This window comes from Hermetia illucens, chromosome 6 (assembly GCF_905115235.1).
Source record: "Hermetia illucens chromosome 6, iHerIll2.2.curated.20191125, whole genome shotgun sequence".
In the NCBI taxonomy this organism is placed as follows: Eukaryota; Metazoa; Arthropoda; class Insecta; order Diptera; family Stratiomyidae; genus Hermetia; species Hermetia illucens.
Window position 1 is genome coordinate 46,951,560 of NC_051854.1, and position 24,765 is coordinate 46,976,324.

At 46.3% G+C, this 24,765-nt stretch overlaps 1 protein-coding gene across 1 annotated transcript in view; it reads left to right on the forward strand.

The window, feature by feature from the left end:
- The window catches only part of LOC119660400 (protocadherin alpha-6), a 38,439-nt gene extending 13,927 nt beyond the window's left edge, over positions 1-24,512 (forward strand). Inside the window, exons 2-5 of the mRNA XM_038068935.1 lie at positions 16,030-16,334; positions 16,397-17,440; positions 17,497-18,151; positions 24,006-24,512. Of these exons, the coding sequence (XP_037924863.1) occupies positions 16,030-16,334; positions 16,397-17,440; positions 17,497-18,151; positions 24,006-24,202 (2,201 nt within the window). The 3' untranslated portion in view covers positions 24,203-24,512. The remainder of the gene's footprint in view (positions 1-16,029; positions 16,335-16,396; positions 17,441-17,496; positions 18,152-24,005) is intronic.
- The last annotated feature ends 253 nt before the right edge of the window (positions 24,513-24,765 follow it).

Below are 24,765 nucleotides of genomic sequence, written 5' to 3' on the forward strand. Positions count from 1 at the left end.
GGGAGTCGCCGGAACCGTCGCCAACTCCTTGCCGACGTCGGTGGGGTGATGTGAGCCCAGTTTTGCCAAGGTGGTAGTTGTGGCTTGTATCAAGAGCCAGCTCCTTCGGGAGCCTGGTCGGGTAGTGTGTATTGAACCGGTATTAGTAGACCGTGTTGCCCGAGCGAGCGCTGGTCCATCCGTGAGTTTCGGGATCAGCTAATCGTAGGTTAGGCCTCAGGGAACTGGGGTAGGGGCTTTGTCCCCGAGGGTATACCCGTTTCTGACTATTGAGGCCCGCTCCCTTGCACACGATGCACTGGTAAACAACTTAAATGGAGAACAAAAACAAATCAAACGAGATAGTGGAAGTGGAGAGTGAGCTGGCTGCGTTTATTCGCAGCACGAATATGTGCTGCTCGCCTCAGCGCCCAGTGAACGTCGCAACAAGGGCTGAAATACCTGACGAGACATCAGGACGCGCAGATGGAGAGAAGGATCGCAAAGTGATGCGGCACCTGCAACGGAGACAGGAACCCAAGCTGTACTACGGAGTGCTAAAATTGCGGAAAGAGGCACATTGGAAACTGCCGAAACTAACCAAAAGCTTTCGAATATAAGCCGGGTGAGAGGGCTGTCGACTACTACAGTGCAAGTTGAAGAGGAAAGGTTTATTAAGAAATGTGCGGCAGTTGTGAGGCTCATGCGATCTGCGACGTTCCTCCAGAAAAACGTCAGCAAAGTGGTGAAAAACGGACTAATGGAACTGGAGGAGCTCTTGGACAGGATTTCATATTATAGGCGGATATGGAGAGTAAAAGAAAATCCGCAGAAAGCAGAAACAACCGCGCTTCCCGTCGAGAAAACAATGAGTACCAAACGGATTGCAGACAGCGCATTGCAGGGCGAACTGGGGAAAAAACGAAAGGCGGAAGGGACATCTGAAGGAGACTTTACTCAGGTACTCTCCAGGGCTCAAAAGAAGAAGGTGAAGAGGAACAAGAGACAACAACACGCCGCGCCATCAGAAAACCCTCTGCCTAAAATTAAGGCGGAAACGAAAGTCGGAGCACCAAAAGAAAAGGTGGGGAGAAGAAGGAGGACTACAACGCCGAAAGTTTGCGAAAGTCCTCAGTGAAATTCGTTACAAGCTGAAATCCCAAAATAACGGAGCAGAAGTGCCTTCTATTCGTAAAACGAAGGGTGGTGGAGCCCTAGTTGAACTAGGCCCGAAAACAATAAATAAAGTACGTGACGTTCTGTGAAGCAGTTAAGGGGCTTCTGGGAGAAAAACCTTTGGTTTCCAGCCTGGAATCCACGTGTTCTCTGGAAATTCGAGACCTTGACTGCCTCACAGAAAAGAACGAGGTAGAAGACGCCATCAAACGCGAATGTCCGCAGGTAATCAATGTCGGGATTGGTATCACCTCTGTGAACTCCCGATGCCAAAAACTCGGTGTGGTTGAAGCTTCTAAACAGCGGGAAAATAAGAATTGGTTGGGTAGTGTGTAGGATACGAATCTGGGTCGCCCGGTAAGGCAAGGTATAAAGCGAAAATCTGCAATGAAAAGAAAAGCTGCGTCCTATGCAGGAACCGTGACGCGACTGATGAGAACGTTGGTTTCAGAGTAAGGTAAGTTTTCAGAGCAGAATTGGAAAGAGCGCGGTCAACATGATTCGCATCCTACAAATCAATATGCACCGGAGTGCAACCGCCCACAAGTTGCTAACGCAGTTCGCTGTGGAGACCAAAGCTGATTTAGTACTCATCAGTGAGCAGTACCAAAACAAGGACCCAGTTTGATGGCGCCCTGACATATCAGGTACCGCTGCCATCTGGGTTCGGGACGGCACCCTTCTTAGCGTTCTTATCCAAGGCCGAGGATTCGGTGTTCAGGGATAATGTTTTTTAGTGTCTGTCTTATGCCGAATGAGACGATGCCGGATTTTCGATGAAGACTTGATGCTTTGGAGGACGCTATCTTAGGCAGATGGGTGGATCCTGGTCGGGGGTGAGTTCAATGCTAGGGCACTTGAATGGGGCATGCTTCACATAGACTCCAGAGGGAAACGAATTCTGGAAATGGCGGCGAGAACAGAACTGTTAGTTTTAAACACTGGATCTACCCCAACGTTCCGGCGCCCGGGCTGCCAGGAAAGCATTCCAGAAGTAACCCTCGCGTTGGAATCACTGGTGTCGTTCGTGGACGGGTGGCGAGATCTGGAAGACTTCTCGACAAGCGACATGAATACATTGCCTTCGAAGTGGTGGACACAAACTCTCCGTGTACCCCACCCCGGCGATCTTTCTGTGCATGGAACGTCACGAAGGTAATCACCGTGAGGTTTGTCGAAACTCTTGGAACGAGTGGGGCCGCGGTGGAGAGTACTCCTGGGGGCGGTGGCGCTGTAGCTGACACTGTGGTAAATTCAGTTATGAACCTGATAACGACGGCCTCCGGAGCCTCCATGCCCAGGAGGGCACCGAGACGTGGCAAACCTTCTATGTATTGGTGGACAGTGGAAATCGTAGAGCTCCGGAAGGAGTGCCATAGGCTCCGCCGCTTAACACAACGTCTAAGCGACCGGGGGAAGCATGTAGCACAATGACGGAGTACAAATCACGAAAAGGAGACTCTGCAGCGCAATAAACAAGAACAAAGCTCGCTGCTGGTAGGATTTGGTCGACGAGGTGAATGGGGACCCGTGGGGACTCGGTTACAAACTGGTAACCCGAAAAATCGAGGCTTTGCGGAAACCCTGTTCACTTAAGGCCGAGCAGGTGGACCGCATTATGCGGACACTATTCCCTGCGCACCCCGTACGGGATGATGATGTCGGTTCGGAGAGCACAGAGGACATTTTTCTCTATAAAAGAGTTGGAACAGGCAGTCCTCTCTATGAAAAGCAAGAAGGCCCGTCTGTTCGGCTATGCAGATGATGTCGCGGCGCTTGTTGCTGGACGCACTGTCGAACAGGCGCAAAGGAGACTCGGCATATTGATGCGACGGGTAAGCGGATGGATAACTACTAATGATTTCAACCTTGCACTGGAGAAAACAAAGTAGTCATCATCATCATCAATGGCGCGACAACCGGTATCCGGTCTAGGCCTGCCTTAATAAGGAACTCCAGACATCCCGGTTTTGCGCTGAGGTCCGCCAATTCGATATCCCCACGTAGTCATTCTGACTAAAAAAAGAATTCCGACCCCTGCGTCCCATATCGTTCGGCGAGTAGATAATCTAGTCAAAACCAACGGTAAAGTACCTCGGGTTGACTCTGTGCAGAGGTATGGGCTGACGCTCTTGGCAAGGAGGTATATCGTAAACGTCTCGCGAAAGTACAGAAACGGGGAGCTTTGCGGATGGCGTCGTACCGAGAAGAGGCCCTGATGGTGATAGCGGGAGTGATCGGAACGCACTCTACACGAGTGGCAGCTCTCTTGGCAAAATGAAACTAGAGGCAGATGGACTGCGCGGCTCATCGGTAACTTAGGTGCATGGCTGAATCGAAAGCATGGTGAGGCTGACTATTTCCTTACCCAATTTTAAAGTGGGCATGAAGGTTTTCAGTATTACCTGCACAAGATTGGAAAGGCGCGATCGCCAGATTGTGTGTTTTGTTGTGGACGATGCCCACCACACTTTTTTTTCTTGTGGAAGGTGGGATGTGATTCGTCAGCAGCTCTATTTAAATACAGGGGATCTTTCTACAGAAAGCATTGTCGAAGAGATGCTGAGGAGTGTTGACAGGTGGAGCCGTGTTGAACATTATGTTCGGGTCCTTCTCGTTGCTATGAAGATAGAGCTCGACCGGTGGAGGAGCCGGATGGCAGGGGGTTTCTTGAACTGACAGTTCCCTTCCTGCCCTGATTGGAAGGCTCAGCAAGGCGGGAGAGTTCGGGGATTAGCCCGAAGTAATGTGACGAACGGTTCCAGGTTAGCTCTCTGACGGTGGGGAGGTGTTTAGTTCGTAGTCCGACGACGTACCGAATCGGGAGTACAACACTGTGTGCGTAAATGCATTCACCTATCCTACCCCCCAAAAAAGGTACTTCTACAGGTTCAAATTGGTCAATTCGCCCAATTGTCCAAATTGTACAATATGAATTATTTTCTGTTGATTATAACCTAAGTTTCCTTTTGATGGATGGATGACAATATAAAATTTTGGGGTGCATGAACTTCCGTCGTGCAACTAATGTAATTGGGGTCGTGGCAATATCAACAACTAATCACTTCCTCCGGTATTGACTGGCTACTCATATGCTAACGAACGTATTATAATCAAAATATATTAACACGAAATCATAAATGGGGGGAGTGAAAATGAAATTTACGAGGCCACTTGGAAATCAAAAGAAATATACCCGGCAAGTCTCAGGGAGTGGGATGATTTTGCTTCCCCGGTACCTAGTGCCCGGTCATCGTACTCTTTTCGTAAAGGATTCATGTCAACTTCCTCATTATGAAAGTTTACACCAGAAGGGAGCGTTGCCTAGTTCTACCACTCCTGCTAGGTGAGTTCTTTAAGGGCCAGAACACTCCGATTTCAACAACAAATTTAATTCCTTCTTTTCGTGTTCAGTATGTGTGCGAACACGAGAATAATTGAGTGTGAAAGTTTGTTTTCAGACGCGGAAGTAATGACGAGTGGTTGCGTGGATTCAGCTGTTGAATGGCTACCCCACAATGTTAGAGTTGAAGTAAAAAGTGAAGCCTCATTTTCGTGCTTCGAAAAGCTTCCAGTGGGCATGTGGATTGTTATTCATGGCCGAATTTCGGAGGAGAAATGTATAGACGGAGAGTGTTGTCTGTTACTTTTGTGCTGCGTGAGGTATATTTTCAGGAATCTCTTCTGTTAAAATGGGGTAAGAAATCTACAAAAGATACTACTCTTCAAACGTGGCATTAGTTGTAGGATTTAACTGTGATTTTGCTAGTTTGGAAACGTAGCCATCCAGACTAGGGAGTTGTATCGAAAAGATACTGTTTCCAAACAAAGTGTTGAGATATCTATCTTGATTTTGCGAAAAATCTTAGCTGGAAGTATCTAATTGAATTTCAGTTATTTCGAACCCGGAATTTCTAGCACACATCAGAGAGAAGCAAGCGATTCAGAGTGAGGTCATGCTTACCGTCCACCGTGTAATTACTGACCAACCCCTTGAGTCAGATCAAACCAAAAAACCTGTAGAAAAATTCGTCATCCATGAATCCTGTCGCAGGTCTTGTGCTTGAGAATTACCGGCTCCACCGTGGTCTACGGTGTTACGCTGTGCTCACTGACCCACGTTTCTATTACCATTCCATCATCGTCATCGCCATCACTGCAATCTACACGAAAATGGACTCGATGACTGGTTCTCGTATTTCTGAGTTGGTTTGTTTTCATTTCAAAGATGAGACCATGCCGAATTATTAAAAAAAGTGAATTTTTCGGTAACACACAACAAATTTCGTCGACAACAGACAATGGCTTTCTAAGTACGACATCTTGCGCAAGACGTTGCCTCATATGTGGATACATTTGTTTAATTGTTCAAATGAAGATGATATACTTCGATAGCGTTTCTTGGAAGAGATGAATTTTGGAGATACATAATCTGCACATACAATTGTTACGTATGTTGCGAAACGGTGGTCCGCTGAACACACCTGTAATTAGGCTGTTACGCATGCAGGTGATGCTAGCTCGCCGAGCAAGAAGGTTGCACAGCAACTCACTAACGACACCGCAACACAATTCAAGCGTTTAATCGACTTGCAGGCTGTGTGCATCAAGAAGTGAGTTTTCTAATGGGTATTCATTGGAAAGGAATCAAATTGCTTTAATCCGATCATTATTTCGTTATGGTTTGTTTGGAAAATGTAGAACAGGTGAATTGGGGTTCAGGTTCACTGACCAGAGTCTTGAATGTCGAAAAGGATGTGGTATCCGGAGAAGGTTTTCTCTCTTCCCAAGACAGTTGTGTACATGCAGTGCTAATTAAGCTTTCCTATTTCTGTCAAGATTTTCCCGATATTTTACTGTCTACTTTAAATTTAGCTTTTAGCTTCTTTTTAAGGTTTTGTTTGTAAAACAAAACCTTATTAAAATCGGTTCAATGTCTGTCTGTCCGTCTGTCTTTTTTTTTTTTTTTGAGGAGGTGGAAATCTTTAAAAGACACTGGTCTGGACACACCAGCGTGTGGAATTTTTACCCACTAAAACCACCTCCGACTCCCTCCCTGTCTCCTCTAGATGCCTCCTTTCTTCCACAAATCGCGGACAGTGGAAGAATACATGCTCTGGGTCCTCTGGGACTCCCTCGCAATTTGGACAGTCGGGTGAGGTCTCCAATTCAAACCTGTGAAGGTATTGGAGATATCCTCCATGTCCCGTGAGAAACTGGGTGAGATTATAATTAATCTCACCGTGTCGTCTCTCCAACCACTCTTTGATGGCAGGAATGAGCCTGTGAGTCCACCGACCCTTTCCCGAGCATTCCCACCGCTCTTGCCATCTATTTATGAATCTCTCCCTCTCAGAGTTCTTCGTCTGCAATAAGGGAGAGATTGGCTTCGCATTGTATATATTCGCCATCTCATCTGCCAAGATGTCAATCGGCATCATTCCAGAGATGACGAATGCTGCATCATCTGAGACAGTCCTGAAGGCATAGCATACCCTCAGAGCTGTCCTCCTGTAGACTGCATTCAGTTTGCTAGCATTAACTGACATCCGCAACGCCTCCCTCCAAACTGGCTATAAGTAACCTAGAGGTATTCCGTGGCCCTCCCACGTTCGGCATCATCCTCGCCAGAGCCATACTGGCAGCGGATGATTTATCAGACACATACTGTACGTGTTGCTTATAGCTGAGCTTCCTGTCTATCACCACCCCCAAGTATTTGATGCTTCTGTTCTTTCCTCCGCAAGCGTCAGACCAGAGCTCTCCAACCAGCATTTGACAGCACTGATTGCCTCGCTTGAGTATAACTCAGCGTCTTCGAGATGCTTTGCGAGAACAACCAGCGCTATGTCGTCAGCGTAACCCACCACTGTGGCCTCCTCCGGAAGGGGAAGATTAAGTACATCATTGTACATGATGTTCCACAATAGTGGACCCAATACGGAGCCCTGTGGGACACCCGAGGAAACAACATACTCCTGGGGTCCGTCATCAGTGTCATACCAGAGCCTCCTTTCAGTTAAGTAACTATCGACGATAGCAGCGAGATAGGCGGGAATACCAACCTTCGCTAGGGATTTGCATATTAGATTCCAGTTGGCCGAATTGAATGCATTTTCACGTCCAGGGTTACTACCACGCAATATTTGCTGGTACTACCCTTTCCGTGAATTGCATCTTCGGCCAAGCCAGTAACCAATTGATGGCAGCAATGGTTGATCTGGCTTTTCGGAACCCATACTGCCGATCTGAAAGGCCGTCTTGGCTCTCAACAACCGGGAGTAATCTATTATAGATTACCCGCTTTAACATTTTCCCCAGCGTGTCCAAAAGACATGTGGGTCGGTATGACGATGGTTTACCAGGAGGTTTACCAGGCTTAGGCAGAAGTACCAACTTCTGTCGCTTCCAAGCCACTGGAAATATTCCTTCGGACATGCACGCTTCGAACAACTCAGCGAACATGTCCGGCCTGGATTTCACGGCAACCTTAAGGGCCTTATTCGGTACTCCGTCTAGGCCCGGCGCTTTATTGTCTCCTATTCTGCTGCAGATCTCCAGCAGCTCGTCTCTGGTGACTGGCGGGATTGCCGTCACATTCAGAGGTGGTTGGAATGTGTCGGTGCTCTCCTCTTGCTGGGGGAATAACCCATGGATGATTTTTAGCAAGAGGGTGGGACCCATGATGAACGGCCTGTGAATCGTCCCATCACGATTCCATAAGCTCTTCCCTACGGGTTTACGTCCGCTTCTGAGCAGAGCTCCTTAAAGCATTTCCTCTTGCTACGCTGGATGGCGAACTTGAGGATTTTGTGGGCTGCCTTATAGTCGCACTCTTTCTGCACCTGATCGACTCTACCTACCGCCCTCTGAGCTGCTCTTCTGGCTCGATGGCAGGCTGATCGAAGACCGGTCAGTTCATCATTCCACCAGTAGTTTGGTGGAATGAGCACCTCCTAGGCATGGACGCATCACATGCTTTGGCGATGCATTGAGCCACATGACGGCTCTTTCCGTAGAGGCGCCTGCATTATCAGGTTGATCTAACTACACCTCTATGAAGGTCTGCTCATTCAAAGATTTTGCAGACCAGCCTGAAATCTTTTTCGGTTTCGGACATGATAGCTCTTTGGCCTGAGGCTCGACACATACCTCAAAGAAGATTGCTTGGTGATCGCTGTGGGTGTAGCGTCCGCTGACGCACCAGGACATACCACGCGCCAGCGAAGGGCTGACAAAGGTCAGGTCTACAACTGAGCCTGACCCCCCTTTCTGGAAGGTGTTTACGGCATCTTCGTTAGCCAAAACTATGTCCATCTGCGCGAAAGCTTCTATTAAACTGCGCCGCCTAGCATTTGATTCTCAGCTGCCCCACTCTAGGGCCCAAGCATTGAAATCACCAGCAATCAACTTTGGACTTCTTCCCCTTGCGTCGAGAACAAGATTATCAAGCATTTGCTCGAATTCAGACAGTGTCAAACTTGGTGAGGCGTAGCAGCTGTATACATATACACCACTTATTTTCGCCCACACAAAGCCACTGGCTGCCTGACTTGCAGTACATTGAATGGCCTGTCGACCACAAGCCCATATCGCCGCTCCACCAGTCGAATCTGTGACCCATATGCCACCGTGATGGTTTCTATATGGTTCACTTATGATGGCAATTTCCATCTCAGATTCGAACGTGGTCTGCTCAAGTAAATCCTGAGCGACTCTGCAATGATTGAGGTTTATTTGAATAAACCTCATTTTCTCATTGCAGTGAGCGCCTTCCTAAATTCCGGACATTTGCCACTTCCGGCAATATGCCGGGTATCCTGTCCCTATTTTGCTTCGCACAATAGGCATTTGGGGTCCCTATTTCACTCTCTGGCAATATGGCCTTTCTCCCCACACCTTCTCCATCGATCGGATCGATCAATGCTGCTGGTGCATGCCTTCGCGAAGTGCCCAAACATGAGGCATTTAAAGCACCTCTTCAGTGAAATTTGTTCTCTTAAACGGCAGAAAACCCATCCAATCCGAACCCTTCCGGCAGCCAACAACATCTGCGCTGCCTCTGCTGGTACTCATATTGTGGCTGTTTGAGTACCACCATAGGCTTTTCGTAAGCCCACAACAGACTCCTCGGTAAGTTCTTTCAACTTGAATTGCTCCTTCAGAACAGTACAAATTTCTCCTTTCGATATCACTTCATAAAGATCCTTATATTGCATGTAGATCTCATGTTTTTGGGCACGCACTGCGGCATTCTCCCCAAGCGAGTTTTTCACTTGAGTTCGAAAGTCATCAGTTTTGCCACCGCTGGATCTTTTCAGCTCGAACATGAGATCCCCTTTCTGGGTTCTTCGGATTCTGTTCACATTTCCGCTCAGATCTTTTAGGTCGGGATCAGCTTTGACCTTTTTGAGTATCTCCGCGTAGGACAGATTGCCCTTACTGGAGATAACAATTGCATCTGGGCGAGTTCGGACTTTTGCTTTTCGTTTCGCTTTTTTGTTGGTAACTTTAGTCCATCCATCGTTTTCGTTCGTCTTGGGCTTCGCAACGCTGGTCGAGTTTCCTAGATTCGCTGTATGCTTTCCTCCTTCTGAGCTGTTGGTGTTGGTTTTCAGGATGTCCAGTCCGCCTTTTTTTCTCTTGGGCGTCTGCTGGTTATTCAAAGGATTCCCTTCTTTTTCAGGTTTTTGCTTATTTCGCAGGGATTCGATGGTAGTACGGTTAGGCGTCACTTGGGTCGCTTGTGATACTGTTGGCACAGCGGGGTTCGAGGTGTCCTTATTATTCTTTTCCTCCATCTGTGATCTATTGTAGAGGACTCTAATAGCCCTCACCATATTCTTTATGGCTTGATGTACGTTGTGCTTGTCCTTGATAAACTCGGACAGCTCAACTATTTTTGCCCCAAACTGGGTGAAGGATAATTCCTCTGGATCGGGACTCTGCTCCCTATAAGTCCCGGCGGGGTTACTCCTTTTACATGGTCCTCCACTTTTGGCCTGTACTTTATCCTTCATCGTCTTTGGCATTGGTGGAGATCTCAAAGTTGATGAGCTTCTTTTGAATGGATCTCTTCCTTCTTCCTGGAGCACCTCCTGTTGTCGAGCATCTTGAACATGTGCGGTGGGTGTTGTCACGGTTTTTGTTGTCCAAAAAGCTGCTTTTAGTTCATCTTTGTTTGCTCTTGTTATTGCCAAATCACTTGTAGCATTATTCGTTATATTCGTTATATTATATCCAAATCACTTGTAGCATTATATGGCAAGGCGGCTTGCTCACTCCCAAAAGCCGCCGGTACTGGGGTTCCGAGCCCCTGCACCGTACGTTTCCTACTTCTCTCGTCTTCCATGGTGGTTTTATGTTCTGGGCATCCTTCCCATAGCCATTTTGGTCCAAGCAGCACTGTCCGTCTGTCTATCGCATCTGTCCGTCTGTCTGTCCGTCTGTCACACGCATTTTTCTCGGAGACTATTGCAGCGATTGACACCAGATTTGGTGGAAAGATGGGAACTGTGAACGCTCACGCATACTGTGAGTTACAACCTTTTATGTCGAATTTAAGGGGAGGTCCCCATACATTCAAAAGGGGGGTGTACATTTTTTTCACCAAATATAGTCATGTGAGGTATCAAATGAAAGATCTCGATTAGTACTTTTCGAAGTTGGTCTTAGTTTTGACATTTGTTGGAAAGGCGGGGAGTTTGGGGGGTCGAAATTGATCATTTATTTAATGGGGGTATTCTCAGAAGCTGCCCAACCGAAAAATCTGAAAAACATGAAGAGGTTGCCACTATATGGTGGTGGCTAGGGTCCGAAATACCTTCCATACCGATATCTCTTCAAATAAAGTTAATAATAGTATATTAGCGTAATTTTCGGGAATTGGCTGCAGAACCCCCCTTAAGTTCATCCTACCACCACGAAATTGCATTCCAGGTCACATTCACAGAATATGTTGAGATTCTCCCAGCCGCTAGGCACTTCTTGGTCGAAATCCATTACCTAGAATGCGTTGCAAACATCATTGGAAACTACCTTCTCTCCAATGATGTGCCAATCGAAGAAATCCTCGAGGTGCTGAAGCAGAAATTTGCGATATTCTCCAATCGCATCCGTAGGTATCCAAAAAGCTTTCAGCGAAGGACGTATTGTCCGTCCTGTTCTTTCAAAATCAACAGGGATTCTATAAAAATCTCACTAACTCAGGTCGTGAAAATAACCTCAACCTGGATCAGAAGACTTCTGGAGAAGTGTTTGGAACGAACCCAGCCGTTGCAATTGCACCTTATGCGTTCATACGAGCCCCTCCCCGAAATGACTATAGCTGACACTACTGAAGCTGACGTAGAAGCAGCTCTTCAAAGGCAAGTAATTGGAAGGTGCCAGGAGTTGACAAGATTTACAACTTGCAACAGCAAGAGTATTCATCATCATCAATGGTGCAACAACTAGCATCCGGTCTAGGCCTGCCTTAATAAGAAACTCCAGACACCCCGGTTTTGCACCAAGGTCCACCAATTCCATATCCCTAAAAGCTGTCTGACGTCCTGACCTACGCCATCGCTCCATCTCAGGCAGGGTCTGCCTCGTCTTCTTTTTCTACCATAGATATTGCCCTTATAGACTTTCCGGGCTGGACCATCCCCATCCATGCGGATTAAGTGACCTGTCCATCGTAACCTATAATATTTAGCCGGATTTTATCCACAACCAGACGGTCATGGTATCGCTCATAGATTTGGCCATTATGTAGGCTACGGAATCGTCCATCCTCATGTAGGGGGACAAAAATTCTTCGGAGGATTCTTCTCTCGAACGCGGCCAAGAGTTCGCAATTTTTTTTGCTAAGAACCCAAGTCTCCGAGGATTACATGAGGACTGGCAAGATCATAGTCTTGTTCAGTAAGAGCATTGACCCTGTGGTGAGACGCTTCGAGCGAAGCAGCTTTTGTAAGCTGAAATAAGCTCTGTTGGCAACCAAGAACCGTGCGTGGCTTTCATCGTCATGGCTGTTATTGGTTTTGATTTTCGACCCTAGATAGGAGAAATTATCAAAAGTCTCAAAGTTGTAGTCTCCTATCTTCATTGCTTTCATTTGACCGATGCGATTCGATGTTGTTCGTTCTTTCGGTTTTGGCTTTGGCGCTGACGTTGTCACCATGTACTTCGTCTTGCCTTCATTAACATGCAGCCCAAGATCTCGCGCCGCTTGCTCGATCTGGACGAAGGTAGACTGTACATCTCGGGTTGTTCTTCCCTTGATGTCAATATCGTCAACGTAGGCCAGTAGTTGGGTCGACTTGAAGAGGATTGTGCGAATCCAGGTTAAAGAGGACGCATGGTAGGGCATCCTCTTGTCTTAGACCGTTGTTGATGTTGAATGGTCTCGAGAGTGATCCTATTGCTTTTATCTGGCCTCGCGCATTGGTCAGAGACAGCCTAGTCAGTCTTATCAATTTCGTTGGAATATCGAATTTTCTCATGGCCGTGTACAGTTTTACACTGGCTACGCTCTCATAGACGGCTTTAAAGTCGATGAGCAGTTGGTGCAACTGATGTCCATATTCCAACAGTTTTCCATTGCTTGCCGCAGAGAGAAAATCTGATTTGCTGCTGATTTGCCTGGAGTGAAGCCACTTTGATATGGGCCAATGGCGGTCTAGCAAGATAGAGGAGCATATCTTATAAATGGTACTCAGCATTGTGATACCTCTATAATTGCTGCACTGTGTGATATGTCCCTTATTATGTATGAGACAGATAATGCCTCGTTGCCAGTCGTCAGGCATTGATTCGCTATCCCACACCTTGAGCATTAGTTGATGAAATGCTTGGTGTAATTGGTCGCCTCCATATTTAATCAATTCGGCTGTAATTTCATCGGCTCCTGGCGACTTATGATTTTTAAGCTGATGAATTGCACAGACTGTTTCTTCTATGCTTGGTGGTGGTAATATTTGTTCGTCGTCTTCATTTGGCGGGACCTCCAAGTCGCCGATGTTCTGGTTGTTCAGTAACTCATCAAAGTACTCAACCCATCGCTCCAATATGCCCATTCTGTCGGAAATCAGATTTCCCTCTTTGCCTCGGGAGGATGAGCATCGAGGTGTATAAGGCTTCATCCTGGTGATTCGTTGATAAAACTTGCGCACTTGGTGCGGTTGCTCCCTGTACTTTTCGAGTTCACAGACTTGTTGGTTCTCCCAGGCTTCCTTCTTCCGTCTGTGAAGTCGCTTCTCCCCTCGACAGAGTTCTTGCTAGGTCCCTGCGCGTGCTCGCGTTCTTTGAGAATGCAACATTACTCGGTATGCAGCATTCTTCCGTTCCGTAGCTAGCTTACATTCATCGTCAAACCAGCTGTTCCGACTCCTTTTGCGGCTGGGGCCAAGTATGTTTGTGGCCGTATCAATGATAACGTTCTTCAGGTGATTGTGAAGATCATTTGTTGATGCTTCATCTCCAGGTCCTCTGTTGACTGCAGTTATTGCGGCATCCATTTCCCTCTTATAGGTGTCGCGGAGGATTGTATTGTGGATGGCCTCAGTGTTCACTCTCACCTGATTGTCAAAGGGGATTCTAGGTGGTGTCGTAATTCGAGCTCGGAGCACCATGCCAACGAGATAGTGATCCGGGTCTATATTGGGCCCCCTATATTTTCTGACATTCGTCAAGGCTGAGAGGTGGCGGCGTTCGATCAACACGTGGTCAATGTGGTTGAAAGTGGTCTCATCTGGAGAGGCCCACGTATGTTTCTGGACCGCTTTCCGCGCAAACCAGCTACTTCCAACAACCATTTCGTGTGACCCTGCTAATTGAATAATCCGCAGTCCGTTATCATTTGTATTTTTGTGTAAGCTGTGAGAGTATAGAATGTATAGCCTGAATAGGGGCTCCGTCCCTACTTGGCTGTTAAAATCCCCAAGTATGATTTTGATATCATATCTGGGACAGGCTTCGAGGGTTCGTTCTACTGCCTCGTAGAAGGTATCCTTCTCCGACTTTGCAGTCTCCTCTGTAGGGGCGTGAACGTTAATGAGGCTTATATTTCTAAACTTGTCTCGCAAGCGCAGAGTGCATAGCCGTTCGCTTATGTTTTCAAAGCCCATAACAGCAGGTTTCATTTTTTGGCTGACTAAGAAACCTGCTCCGAGCACATGGTTTACTGGATGACCGCTATAATATATGGTGTAGCGGCTCTTCTCCAGGAAGCCGGTCCCTGTCCATCGCATCTCTTGTAACGCTGTTATATCAGCCCTATATTGGAACAGGGTATCGGCTAGCTGCTCATCAGCTTTATCTCTGTATAGGGAGCGCACGGTCCATGAGAAAATGCGCAAATCGTTAATCCGTTGTCGTTGCCGGGTTCCTCGTTGTAAAGTCCATCCTGTCCGAGGCTCCTTTTGTGGCTCCGTAACGGTTTTCCGTATAGGGTTGTCAGCCCTACCCAACCCCCAACCTGGAGGACCAGTTGGTACAATTTGTCTCGTTTTTAGGCGCGGGAGACTCGCCTTCATCCTTCTCCGTCTGCGACTTTTCGTTAAGAAAGAGCTCCCAGCGGTCATCACGTGGAGGTGGAGATAGGGTTTGGTAGTAGAGCTGTTGGTGTTGGTTCAGCCGGCATTTCCCAGGTTTTATGCTTCATCGTGGGTACCAATCCACGTTTCGCCCTGGGACCTATACTACCCTTTGACCACCGGCTAAATACCTTGCTTTAATGCTCGACTCGAAAATGACCCTCTTCGAGCAAATCAAAGCTGCAGCGGACAGGGCTGCAACTGGAATGGCGGCCTTGAGTGGGCTAATGGCGAATGTTGGGGGCCTTATATCTACTAGAAGACGCTTTCTTATGGGGGCAACGCATTTGGTTCTGCTTCATGGCGCGGAAGTAAGGGCTGATGCCCTTGACAAGGAGGTGCATCGTAAGTGCCTTGCTTAAGTGCAGAGACGGGGAGCTTTGCGGCTGGCGTCTGCTTATCACACTGTCTTCGAGCCGGCCGTGATGGTGATAGCAGGTGTGATCACCGTTGCCCCCCTTGCCAAGGAGCGTAAAGCTACTTACTATGTACTACTACTTAAGAGAGCTGGTTGCCCGTGAAGAACGTGAAGCACCCTTACCGAGTGGCAACTCTGTTGGCAAAATGGACTGCGCGGCTCATCGACAACTTAGACCTGTGGCTGAACTTAAGATTGATTACTTCCTTACCCAACTTCTAAGCGGGCATGGAGGTTTCCAGGTTCCAGGCTAATTCTCTGATGACAGAGAGGTGTTTAGTTGGTCGTCCGAGCGCGTATTGTCGCGGGAGTCCAACACTCTGTGCGTAACCACATTCATTCCACTACTCTACTAAAAAAAATAAAAAGATGAACACAAAACCTTTATACTCGAAGCGCGAGCTTCCAGTATTTTGATTTGGTTGTCGGTGCTGCCGCTGCAATCGAGGAGCTAGCAACTTTCGTTGGTATTTTCGCCGGTTCAGCTTACTTCGATGAAGAGGCTTTTTCCTCCTTGGTACCTCGAGGAACACACGAACAGAAAGTTCCCACTTTTTGAAAATGAAAAGTGCGTATCCATGTTTGCATATTTCTCAGCTATAACCACTTCCTCTTCCTGCCCGCTGAGAAGTTGAGCGGATCGCCAATGATTCTGGAGAATGCGAATGAAATTTCAAATGAGTGAAAATCTATATACCCCGCTGACTGCATTTTGCATCGATTATCACGAAGGCAAACTCCATGTGTTTACTAGAGCATTGAATAAACACAAACCATGTTTGTATTCCATATGTACACAGAGGTTTTTGCAATATCATTAAAATTCATGTCCGTAAGCTTTATTCAAAATTAATTGCATTAACGTTTATTCGTTTTTAGCCAATGGCGCCATACTCGATTCGAGATGCTACTTGGAAGGTGGAGGTTCGGCCGAAAGCTTCTTGGCAAGTGAAGACATGGCCGTGGGCTCGGTCATCGGTAAATTGCGTGTAAATGGAAATCCAAGTGAAGATGACGAAGTAGGAGATATAAATTTATCGTTACGGGAGAAGGATGCACCGGTTAAGATAACGCCTGGTACAAAGGATTTAGTTCTAGTCACGGAATTGGATAAGGAGGGCGTCAAAGGGCCGGCATCGATTTACGTTGATGTGATTTGTGATCGAAGGTACTCGAGTGATCCGGTAAGTGAACTGAAATTTAAAATTGTTTTCTTGATTTTCACCTCTTAATAACTTTCTTTTAGAGCTTCGTCATTCCTGTTAATGTGCGAGTAACTGATGTGAACGACAACGCCCCTCAGTGGGTCGGTGCTCCATATTCCTTGAGCTTGTCAGAAGTAACCGTTCCAGGAACAAGAATCCTGCAAGGAGCCAAGGCTATAGATGATGATCAGCAAGGACCATTTTCCACCGTCGAATATCAAATTCTTCCCGGACATTACTCGATGTACGTGCAATTTTTAAATCCCCTGGATGGGACCTTAGTTCTCCGAAGACCTCTCGACTATGAAACTCTTCGTAATTTTACTGTGCGCCTTCGCGCTCAGGATCAAGGAACCCCTCCTAAGTTTTCGGATACAACACTTCGAGTAAATATAATCGATGCTGATGATCAGAATCCAAAGTTTCTAGAGGAGTCATATCGAGGGGAATTGATTCCCGAAGCAAACCCGACACAGATCAAAATCTTTCCAGAACCGATCAAAGCAGTAGATCAGGATGAAGGAATTTGTGCTCCGATTCAATATTCAATAGTTCAATCGCCAGAGTCGAAATACTTTAGGATTGACTCGAAAACTGGAGAGTTGAGTTTAGCCCGCACTTTGGGCCCGTCGGAATTAAATAATCCGGTGACAGTGATCGTTAAAGCCACCCAGATTGATAACAATGATCGGTATGCCTTCGCAACCGTCTCATTATCCCGACCAGGGACACATAGTGATATGAGCGTTCTAAGCTTTGTTCAAAAGAAATTCACCGTGCGCGTCCGGGAAGATGTAAATGTTGGAAGCAGGATACTCGCGTTGCCAACGAATAAGCCAGGGAAGCATTTGAAATATTACATAACTGATCCACTGCAGGCGCAATTTTTCTCTATTGGGGCATTGGGAGAATTAGTTTTGAAAAAAGCATTGGATTATGAAAAAAATGTAAAACATAATTTCGAGGTGTGGGCGACAGATGGTGTTAATAATGCAACGGCAGAGGTTCTGTTAGATGTGATTGATGTGAATGACTGGGAACCTCGATTTCGGCAATCACACTACGAGTTTACTGTAGGGAATGAGGTATAGTATTGCGTGTCGGAGGTGTTTTTGAATTTAACAAATTTTCTGTTTTGTAGGTGGTCCACCCTAACGATAAGCCAAGTGATCTTATTATCGGTCGACTTGAAGCAGCTGATGGTGATCGAAATGATCGCCTACAAATGACATTGAAAGGACAATATGCCAGCCTATTTGATATTGACTCATCAGGAAATCTTTGGATGCATATGGATCAGACAATCAATCAATCAATAATCCACTTGATTGCGACGGCAACCGATTCTGGGGTACCTCCTAGAAGTGCTTCCGTTCCTGTGACAATAACCATGGATGGCGTAGCTATGGCACAAACGTCTTGGCCATCCAGTATTCTTGGCCTTTTTGGATTTGTTGTCGTTCTGTTTGTTGTAGTTATCCTGGCTCTGTCTTTTTATATAGTAAGAATGCGAAAGACTCCAAGAAAATCGAGAAATCGTGTTCACAGTCAAGCTCATAGTACTGTTTCTTCGGCGGATTTAGTAACCCATGAAAAAGATCCTTCAAATGGAAATCATATGAATGGAAATGGAGTAGGTGCTGGTGTGACAATGTCAAATCCAATCAATGCACATGGTGGTTCGGGAAGTAGTCTTAGTGCTGGTGCATCGACGATTTTGGCTGCCAGTTTAGAGCGGGAGGCACAGCGGGAACGTGAACAACGGGAACGGGAGAATTACACAGCAACTGTGAGAAGTAAGTATAGTTTGTCATTCGAAATTCAAAAATTATGATATGGGGCCGATTTTATGTTTTGAGGCAGGGGTGTATTGCACCTTGACTTTTCATCATTTTCAGTTCACCTTTGGCAATCGAAAACGGACTAGGATCGGTTTCTGGAATCTAGGCACGCCCCTTGATAACAGTAGCGAAGGTCCCCACAATGCACGTTTTCTTCAGTGAAGAATGCTTTCTACGAGCGCACGCAATTCAGTAGAGGCTTACTAAAGGTGACATTGTGATCTTGATGGGTGATCTGGATGCCAAGGTGGGGTCGGGCAACTGCTTTCCTCCGACGATAATGTTGGTAGGTTTGTGGCTTTCTACAGCTTGCATCACCCCATCATTGGTGGCACATCAAGTCAATTGGGTTTCAACTGACCAGCACCGTACGAGTAATCAGATTGGCCACTTTGCGTAAAGTAGATTCAAAAGTTGTCCCCTGGACGTGCGTGACAAGATACGTGCTGTCATCGCCTCGAAATGGATCATCATCTGATGGTTGCTTACGTTTGCTGGCATGTTGCGTCTTCCACTTTTAACAGGGTTGAAAAACTGCGACCCCCAAATTCAACATCGACCGCTTTTATGATCCAGCCGTCATTGGGTCCTGATCGGACTGCAGATACGCTGAGTAACCCGTGCGAGAATATCGATGAGCATTGAGCTGCCACCAACAATGCTTTTTGCTCGGATGCTATGTCCGGAAGGGGAATCATAAGATTTATATAACTACGGAATCTTGGCAGGCCGTACGCCTGGGTTCAACGTACCGTACGCCGTGACAAAAGGCAATTTGCTATTGGACTCCAAATGAATACCGCATCACGATGTAGTCGCAAATCTATTGATGGTCGACGTTTACGGTCAATAACAAACAGTTGAACAGGTGGAAAGAATTCACCACGGTTTATAAACGTATCATATCCGGCAAGTTTCCGTCTCTTGTGGATAAGATGGCCAGTCACCGTTACATGCGGATAAGGACTGTTTCTTTGACTGTCAATGCACTCAAACCGAGTGAAGCCGCTGCACTTGACGGTTTCCTCGCAGATTGATTCATCGCTGCATCTGAAGCTTTGCAGATGTTTCATTCTCCGAGACTTTTTCCAAAAAATGGAAGAAGGCGATAATTTTTAAGTTCCAAAAAAAGGGCTTCTGTTTTGAGTATTATAATTGGAGCGGTACCTGCAATATCCCCGCCGTCGCAAAGATAATAGCTAAAATAATCCTGGAACGCATTAGAGATCATCTCGAAAGCTTGAAAGTAGGTTGGTTTCCCGTTGCTAACATCAGGGTAGGTAGGTAGGAATCAGTGACCGCTCCGAGCAGCCCAATTAGCGCTGTGGTGTGCCGTTTTGATGCCACAAACTCGTAAGACCGTGACTGCTGTTATGGGAGCAGGAAGGCAGAGTCTAGCCGGCTCGGATTTTCAGAGCCAACCCGTAGCATTCACGAAGGAAAGCAGCTCTCTCACCCTGCAGCTAGAAATCTCTCTGAGGTCCCCAAAGAATGGTTTACCCAGTGTCCGTAGCCTGACGCCTGACTGAATCGCAGAGAAAGTGCATGAGAGTTTCCCTTCCTTCTCCGCAGCTTCGGAAATGCGATTGGAGGGTATGCCTAGCGGCATGCTCTCCTATGGGTCAGTGCCCCGTGCAGACCGCCGTAATCTTGAATGCATTTGCACGCGTCTGGCACAGGAGCTCTCGTGATCGGGCTATGTTATAAGCGGGTCAAATTCTCCTCGACTTGGCACAGCTCGTAAGCCTTCGCCATCTAAGGCCCGCGGTTGCTAGGTAGTGCGAGTAGACTCGGCTTCAGCGGAACACCGACTATATTCACCGAAGGACTGCCAAGAGCAGAGCCTCGCCTGGCTAATCCGTCAGGCAGCTCATTCCTTTCTATGTTCTTATGCCCGGGAACTCAGAAGAGGTGACCTTGAGCGTGCCGCCCAGACGGTTCAGCGCGTCTGTGCACTAGCCTAACAGCCTGGAAGATGTCGTCGCTGAGTACAAGGCCTTGATGGCCGCTTCGCTGTCAGTCAGAATGGTTATGTAACGCTTGGGGTTCAAATATCACTTCAGCCATCGACAGACTTCCAATATCGCCAGTACTTCCGCCTGGAATACAAACCCAAACCTGGGAGACCATACGACTTGGATACACTATGTGTATTCGAGAAAACCCCTGCGCTGACTCCATTGGCCATTTTTTATCCGTCGGTAAAGAATACTGAGTCATAACCTTGCAACACGCCGCCGGCCTTCCACTTTGCCTAGTTGGAAACTCCACAGCAAAGTTTCTCCTGAAGTTCAGCTTGTGTGTGGCATAGTCCCTGAGGAATGCCCAGATTTCTCGAGGTACTTCGTCTAGGATGTTGCTGTGGCCGTAGGACTTCGCTGCCCAGTATCCGAACTCACGAAGTCTGACGGCACTGTGCGCTGCAACGTATTTAATGTGGAGGTCTAAGGGGAGGAGATGCAGGAGTATATTGAGAGCATCTGCCGGGCAGGACTATTGTATTTTTTTCTCAAAGCCTACCACCATACAATGGAGCCGTACGTTAGGATCGGACGCACTACAGCAGTGTACATCCAGAGAACCATCCTCGGTCGGAGACCCCATTGCTTTGCAAAGGTTTTCTTGCAGGCATAGGCGGCTATAGAGGCCTTCTTAACCCTCAGTGCTATGTTTAATCTCCAATTTAGCTTTGGATCCAGGATCACACCCAGATACTTTACATTAGAGGGAAGAACCAATCTCGCAGCACATAAGGAAAAAGTAATACCTATCATCAATCGGAGAAAGTGCAAGTCTATGAAGATCAACTGGGGAACACAAATAATATATTTCCAGCCTGTGCTCAAGTATTTAGACGTAATGATCGATCAGAAACTAAACTTCAAATCACATGCCGAGGATGGCATATGACACAGGAGCACTATGTCGTCGACTCCTTATTTCAAGGCTGGTCAGCTTGATCTCTCTATATGCAGCCGCAATGTAGGCAGATGCACTGTAAACCAAATCAAATAAAAGAATAATTGCAGTTGCGTAACGTATAAGTGTACTTCGAATATGTTGTGCTTATAGAATAATATCCGGCGAAGCAGTCTTCGAGCTTGCGTAATAGCAGGAGTGATTCCGATTGATATTCTGCTGAGGGGAAGACGCAGAACATATTGTATTTCAATGGCCGAGATTCGGAGCACATTGTATTAGAAGCGACAACCAGGGAGCACTTAACCTCGAAATGAAATCGAAGGCTATATGTAGGAATTGCTTTCTTAGCGGCTTGAGCGTTTGAGACCCCGGGGCTGGTTAAGCTTTGTGATAGCTGTGTCACAGTTTGCTTGATTCGAGGAAATTTTTTGGTTTTCCTGGTTTTGACAGCCTCTTTTCTAGCTACCATTTCGTTATAGGCTAAACATCCGCGATAATCAATTGGATGTCCAGTTTGACCATAGTTGCAGCAATGCGGTACCTCTCTCGTGGGTCTCGGGCATTCCCCACGCGAATGGCACTTGGTGTCCTTTACACATCTGTGCGCTATTGAGCAATTTTGGGCAAAGCGCCGAAAGTTTCAGCAGGTGTAACACTGCACTTCTTCATGACTCCTGAACTTTCCGAAGCTTACTTTTTGATGAAGAATGTATTTCACTTCCACAACTTCACTAATTTTTTGGGAGGGCTCGAAAGTGCCTACAAAAAGTCCGGATCGAGATTTGATTGGAAGAGTCTTGTCCAATTTGGTCACAAAGTTTGAAACCGAAAGTTGTTTCAATTGTGGGTGTTTCGTGGTTAGTTGAGACATGATATCTTCAGGGTCTGTTTTCCGGTGAAGATTTCTGATGATCATTGGTAATATCCTCAGAGTTGGAGGGGTTCGAGTGGTGGCATTGAGCTCTTGCTTTCTAATGAGCGTGAATATTTTGGCGTGATCATTGAATGATTCCGCAAAGAATAGAGTCTTATCAGCCTTTGTGTTTTTAAGGACGCTCTAAGACCTTTTCCCTGGAGGGGTTTCAAAAATTTAGGTATGTTGATATTGTACCCTGTGATTGCAGGAACTTTCACCTTTCTAGGCTTAATTGGACTAAGTTGAGAAGAGGGGCTTGATACTGCCTAGGGGGTACTCCCAATTTTTGCACTTACCTGATTCTTCCTGGACTTCCGATCTTGACAATCTCAACCCTCCTCTTCAATCATATTTATTTCCATATGATCTTCGAAGACGTTATCGATCACTAGTGGAATGTTGCTGCTATTATAGATGCTGTTGACATCGGTGATTCTGCTGTGGTTAGTTGCGCTGCAGGAACTTCGACTCTTAAGGATCGCAGCGCTGCTCTCGATTTTAATTCCAGCGTTTTGACGGTTTTCGTTAACATCGCGCCTAAGCTCTTTGATTTCCCGCACGATGAAGTCCCCGCTGTTCGTCTTCTCGGATGGCATAGTTAATTCTTCCACTATTGATCCTTTGGAACGTTTTCAGGGTCTGCTATTTCTCCCTCGTTGGGGTTGTCGGTTGTTTTGTGGCGCTTGGAGCGTGAAACTGGTTCTTAAAAGTTACATGAATTTTAAGAGCGAAACAAATTTCTTGGTAGAAATTCCAAAGAACTCCTAATAAATTTTATTGGGTTTTCAGGAACGATTAAAAATGATCTTTTTTGGTCGATTGCTTTGAGCTGACTGTAGGATACTTTGCTTGAACTGCATGTAGTTTTTCATAGCAAGCCTCCTTCTTCGTTATATCGGAAATTTGCATTTGTTCGTATTGCCCACAATGCTCAATTGTGATGCTCCTTACACTGAACGGAAATATTGCAGTCAAAACCCTGCCAGAAACCGGCTCCCATGTTATGGGAGCGCTCCTTGCAGTAGCTATCAATATGAGTTCATCATAGGAACCTCAAGCGCAAGGGAGGTGGTTACTCGCGAAGAACGGCAACGCACTCTAGACGAGTGGCAGCTCTCGTGGCAAAATGAAACTAGAGGCAGATGGACTGCGCGGCTCATCGGCAACCTAGGTGCGTGACTGAATCGGAAGCATGGTGAGACTGACTATTTCCTTACCCAATTTTTAAGTGGGCATGGAAGTTTTCAGTCTTACCTGCACAAGATTGGAAAGGCGCATTCTCCGGATTGTGTGTTTTGCAATGGAGTTGTGGATGATGCCCACCACACTTTTTTTTCTTGTGGAAGGTGGGATGGGGTTCGTCACCAGCTCTATTTAAACACAGGGGATTTTTCTCCAGACAACAGTCGAAGAGATGCTGAGGACTGCTGACAGGTGGAATCGTGTTGCCCATTACGTTCGGGCCCTTCTCGTTGCTAAGAAGATAGAACTCGACCGGTGGAGGAGCCGGATGGCAGGGGGTTCCTTGAACTGAGAGTTCCCTTCCTCCTCTCCCCTCCCGTTGGTGAAAGGAATTCCCTGATTTTAAGGCTCCGCAAGGCGGGAGAATTTGGGCCCGAAGTAATGTGACAAACGGTTTCAGGCTAGCTCTCTGACGATGGGGAGGTATTTAGTTGGTAGTCTGACGATTATAGGAACTTGCGCTTATTATCAGTTCGGCTTCCAGAATAAAAATCGACGGTTGGAGAAAGCGAGCATTCTAGGCACCGTCTACATATATATAACGTCGTACATTCCAGAAACCAATAAAAAATTCAAGGCGCTTTGATAGTAACGAAGTTTCGAAATAGCAGAATAGTTAGTAGTTACAAATTTCTGTCTCTCTTAGTTGCCTTTTACGACAAACAAGGGTACTTTGAGTGTATTCCAAAGAACCAGGTACTCACAAAACTTATATATTTTATCTTGCAGGCATCGTTTCTCGAGCTTCAGCTGCCCATGGATGTCCTGATTTCGATCCCGAAATCGACCGTGACTCCATCATTAACACTGAAAACCGAATATCACCCACAACGAAAAAGCTCAACTGGCAGAATGGAAAATCTGAGCTGATGTCCTCAGCTGATACGATAGGTTCGGCGGAAAATAATTTAACGGTTTATTTTTAAGAAATTAAATGTTTGCATATATTTTAATGCATTGTTATTTTTTCATTTCATTGTATTCTGGCATAATTATGCAATTTTAGTTTATATATATTCATATAAGGTTAAGCCCCAGTTGATATACGTACATTGGATTTTGTTGCGGAATGCATTCAATAATGTGGATTGAATGGAACATTCTGAAATTTTATCGGAAATATGGACATTTACAGATTTTCCGACAAAAATGTATTTGTACTTTTTTATGAACGAAGAGGTGTAAATAATTTGATTTTTTAATTGAATATAATGTAAATAAACGCATTTTTCTAAATTGTGGTGATTTCATGATTGATTGTGAAACAGTTGTGGTAGCAGTAGCTTTGTTAGTCGTACAAAGTAGAAAATAATCTTCTTTTTCTTCAGCCTTTGTCCCGTTCACAAGCGGGGTCGGCTGGTCGCGATCGGTTGCGCCATTTGGCTCTATCGAATACCTGATTTGGGTGCAATCTCGAGGCTTTTAAATCCCCATCCAGCGTATCAAGCCGCCGTTGGTGAATTTCTTCATCGCTTCTACTAACACTCTT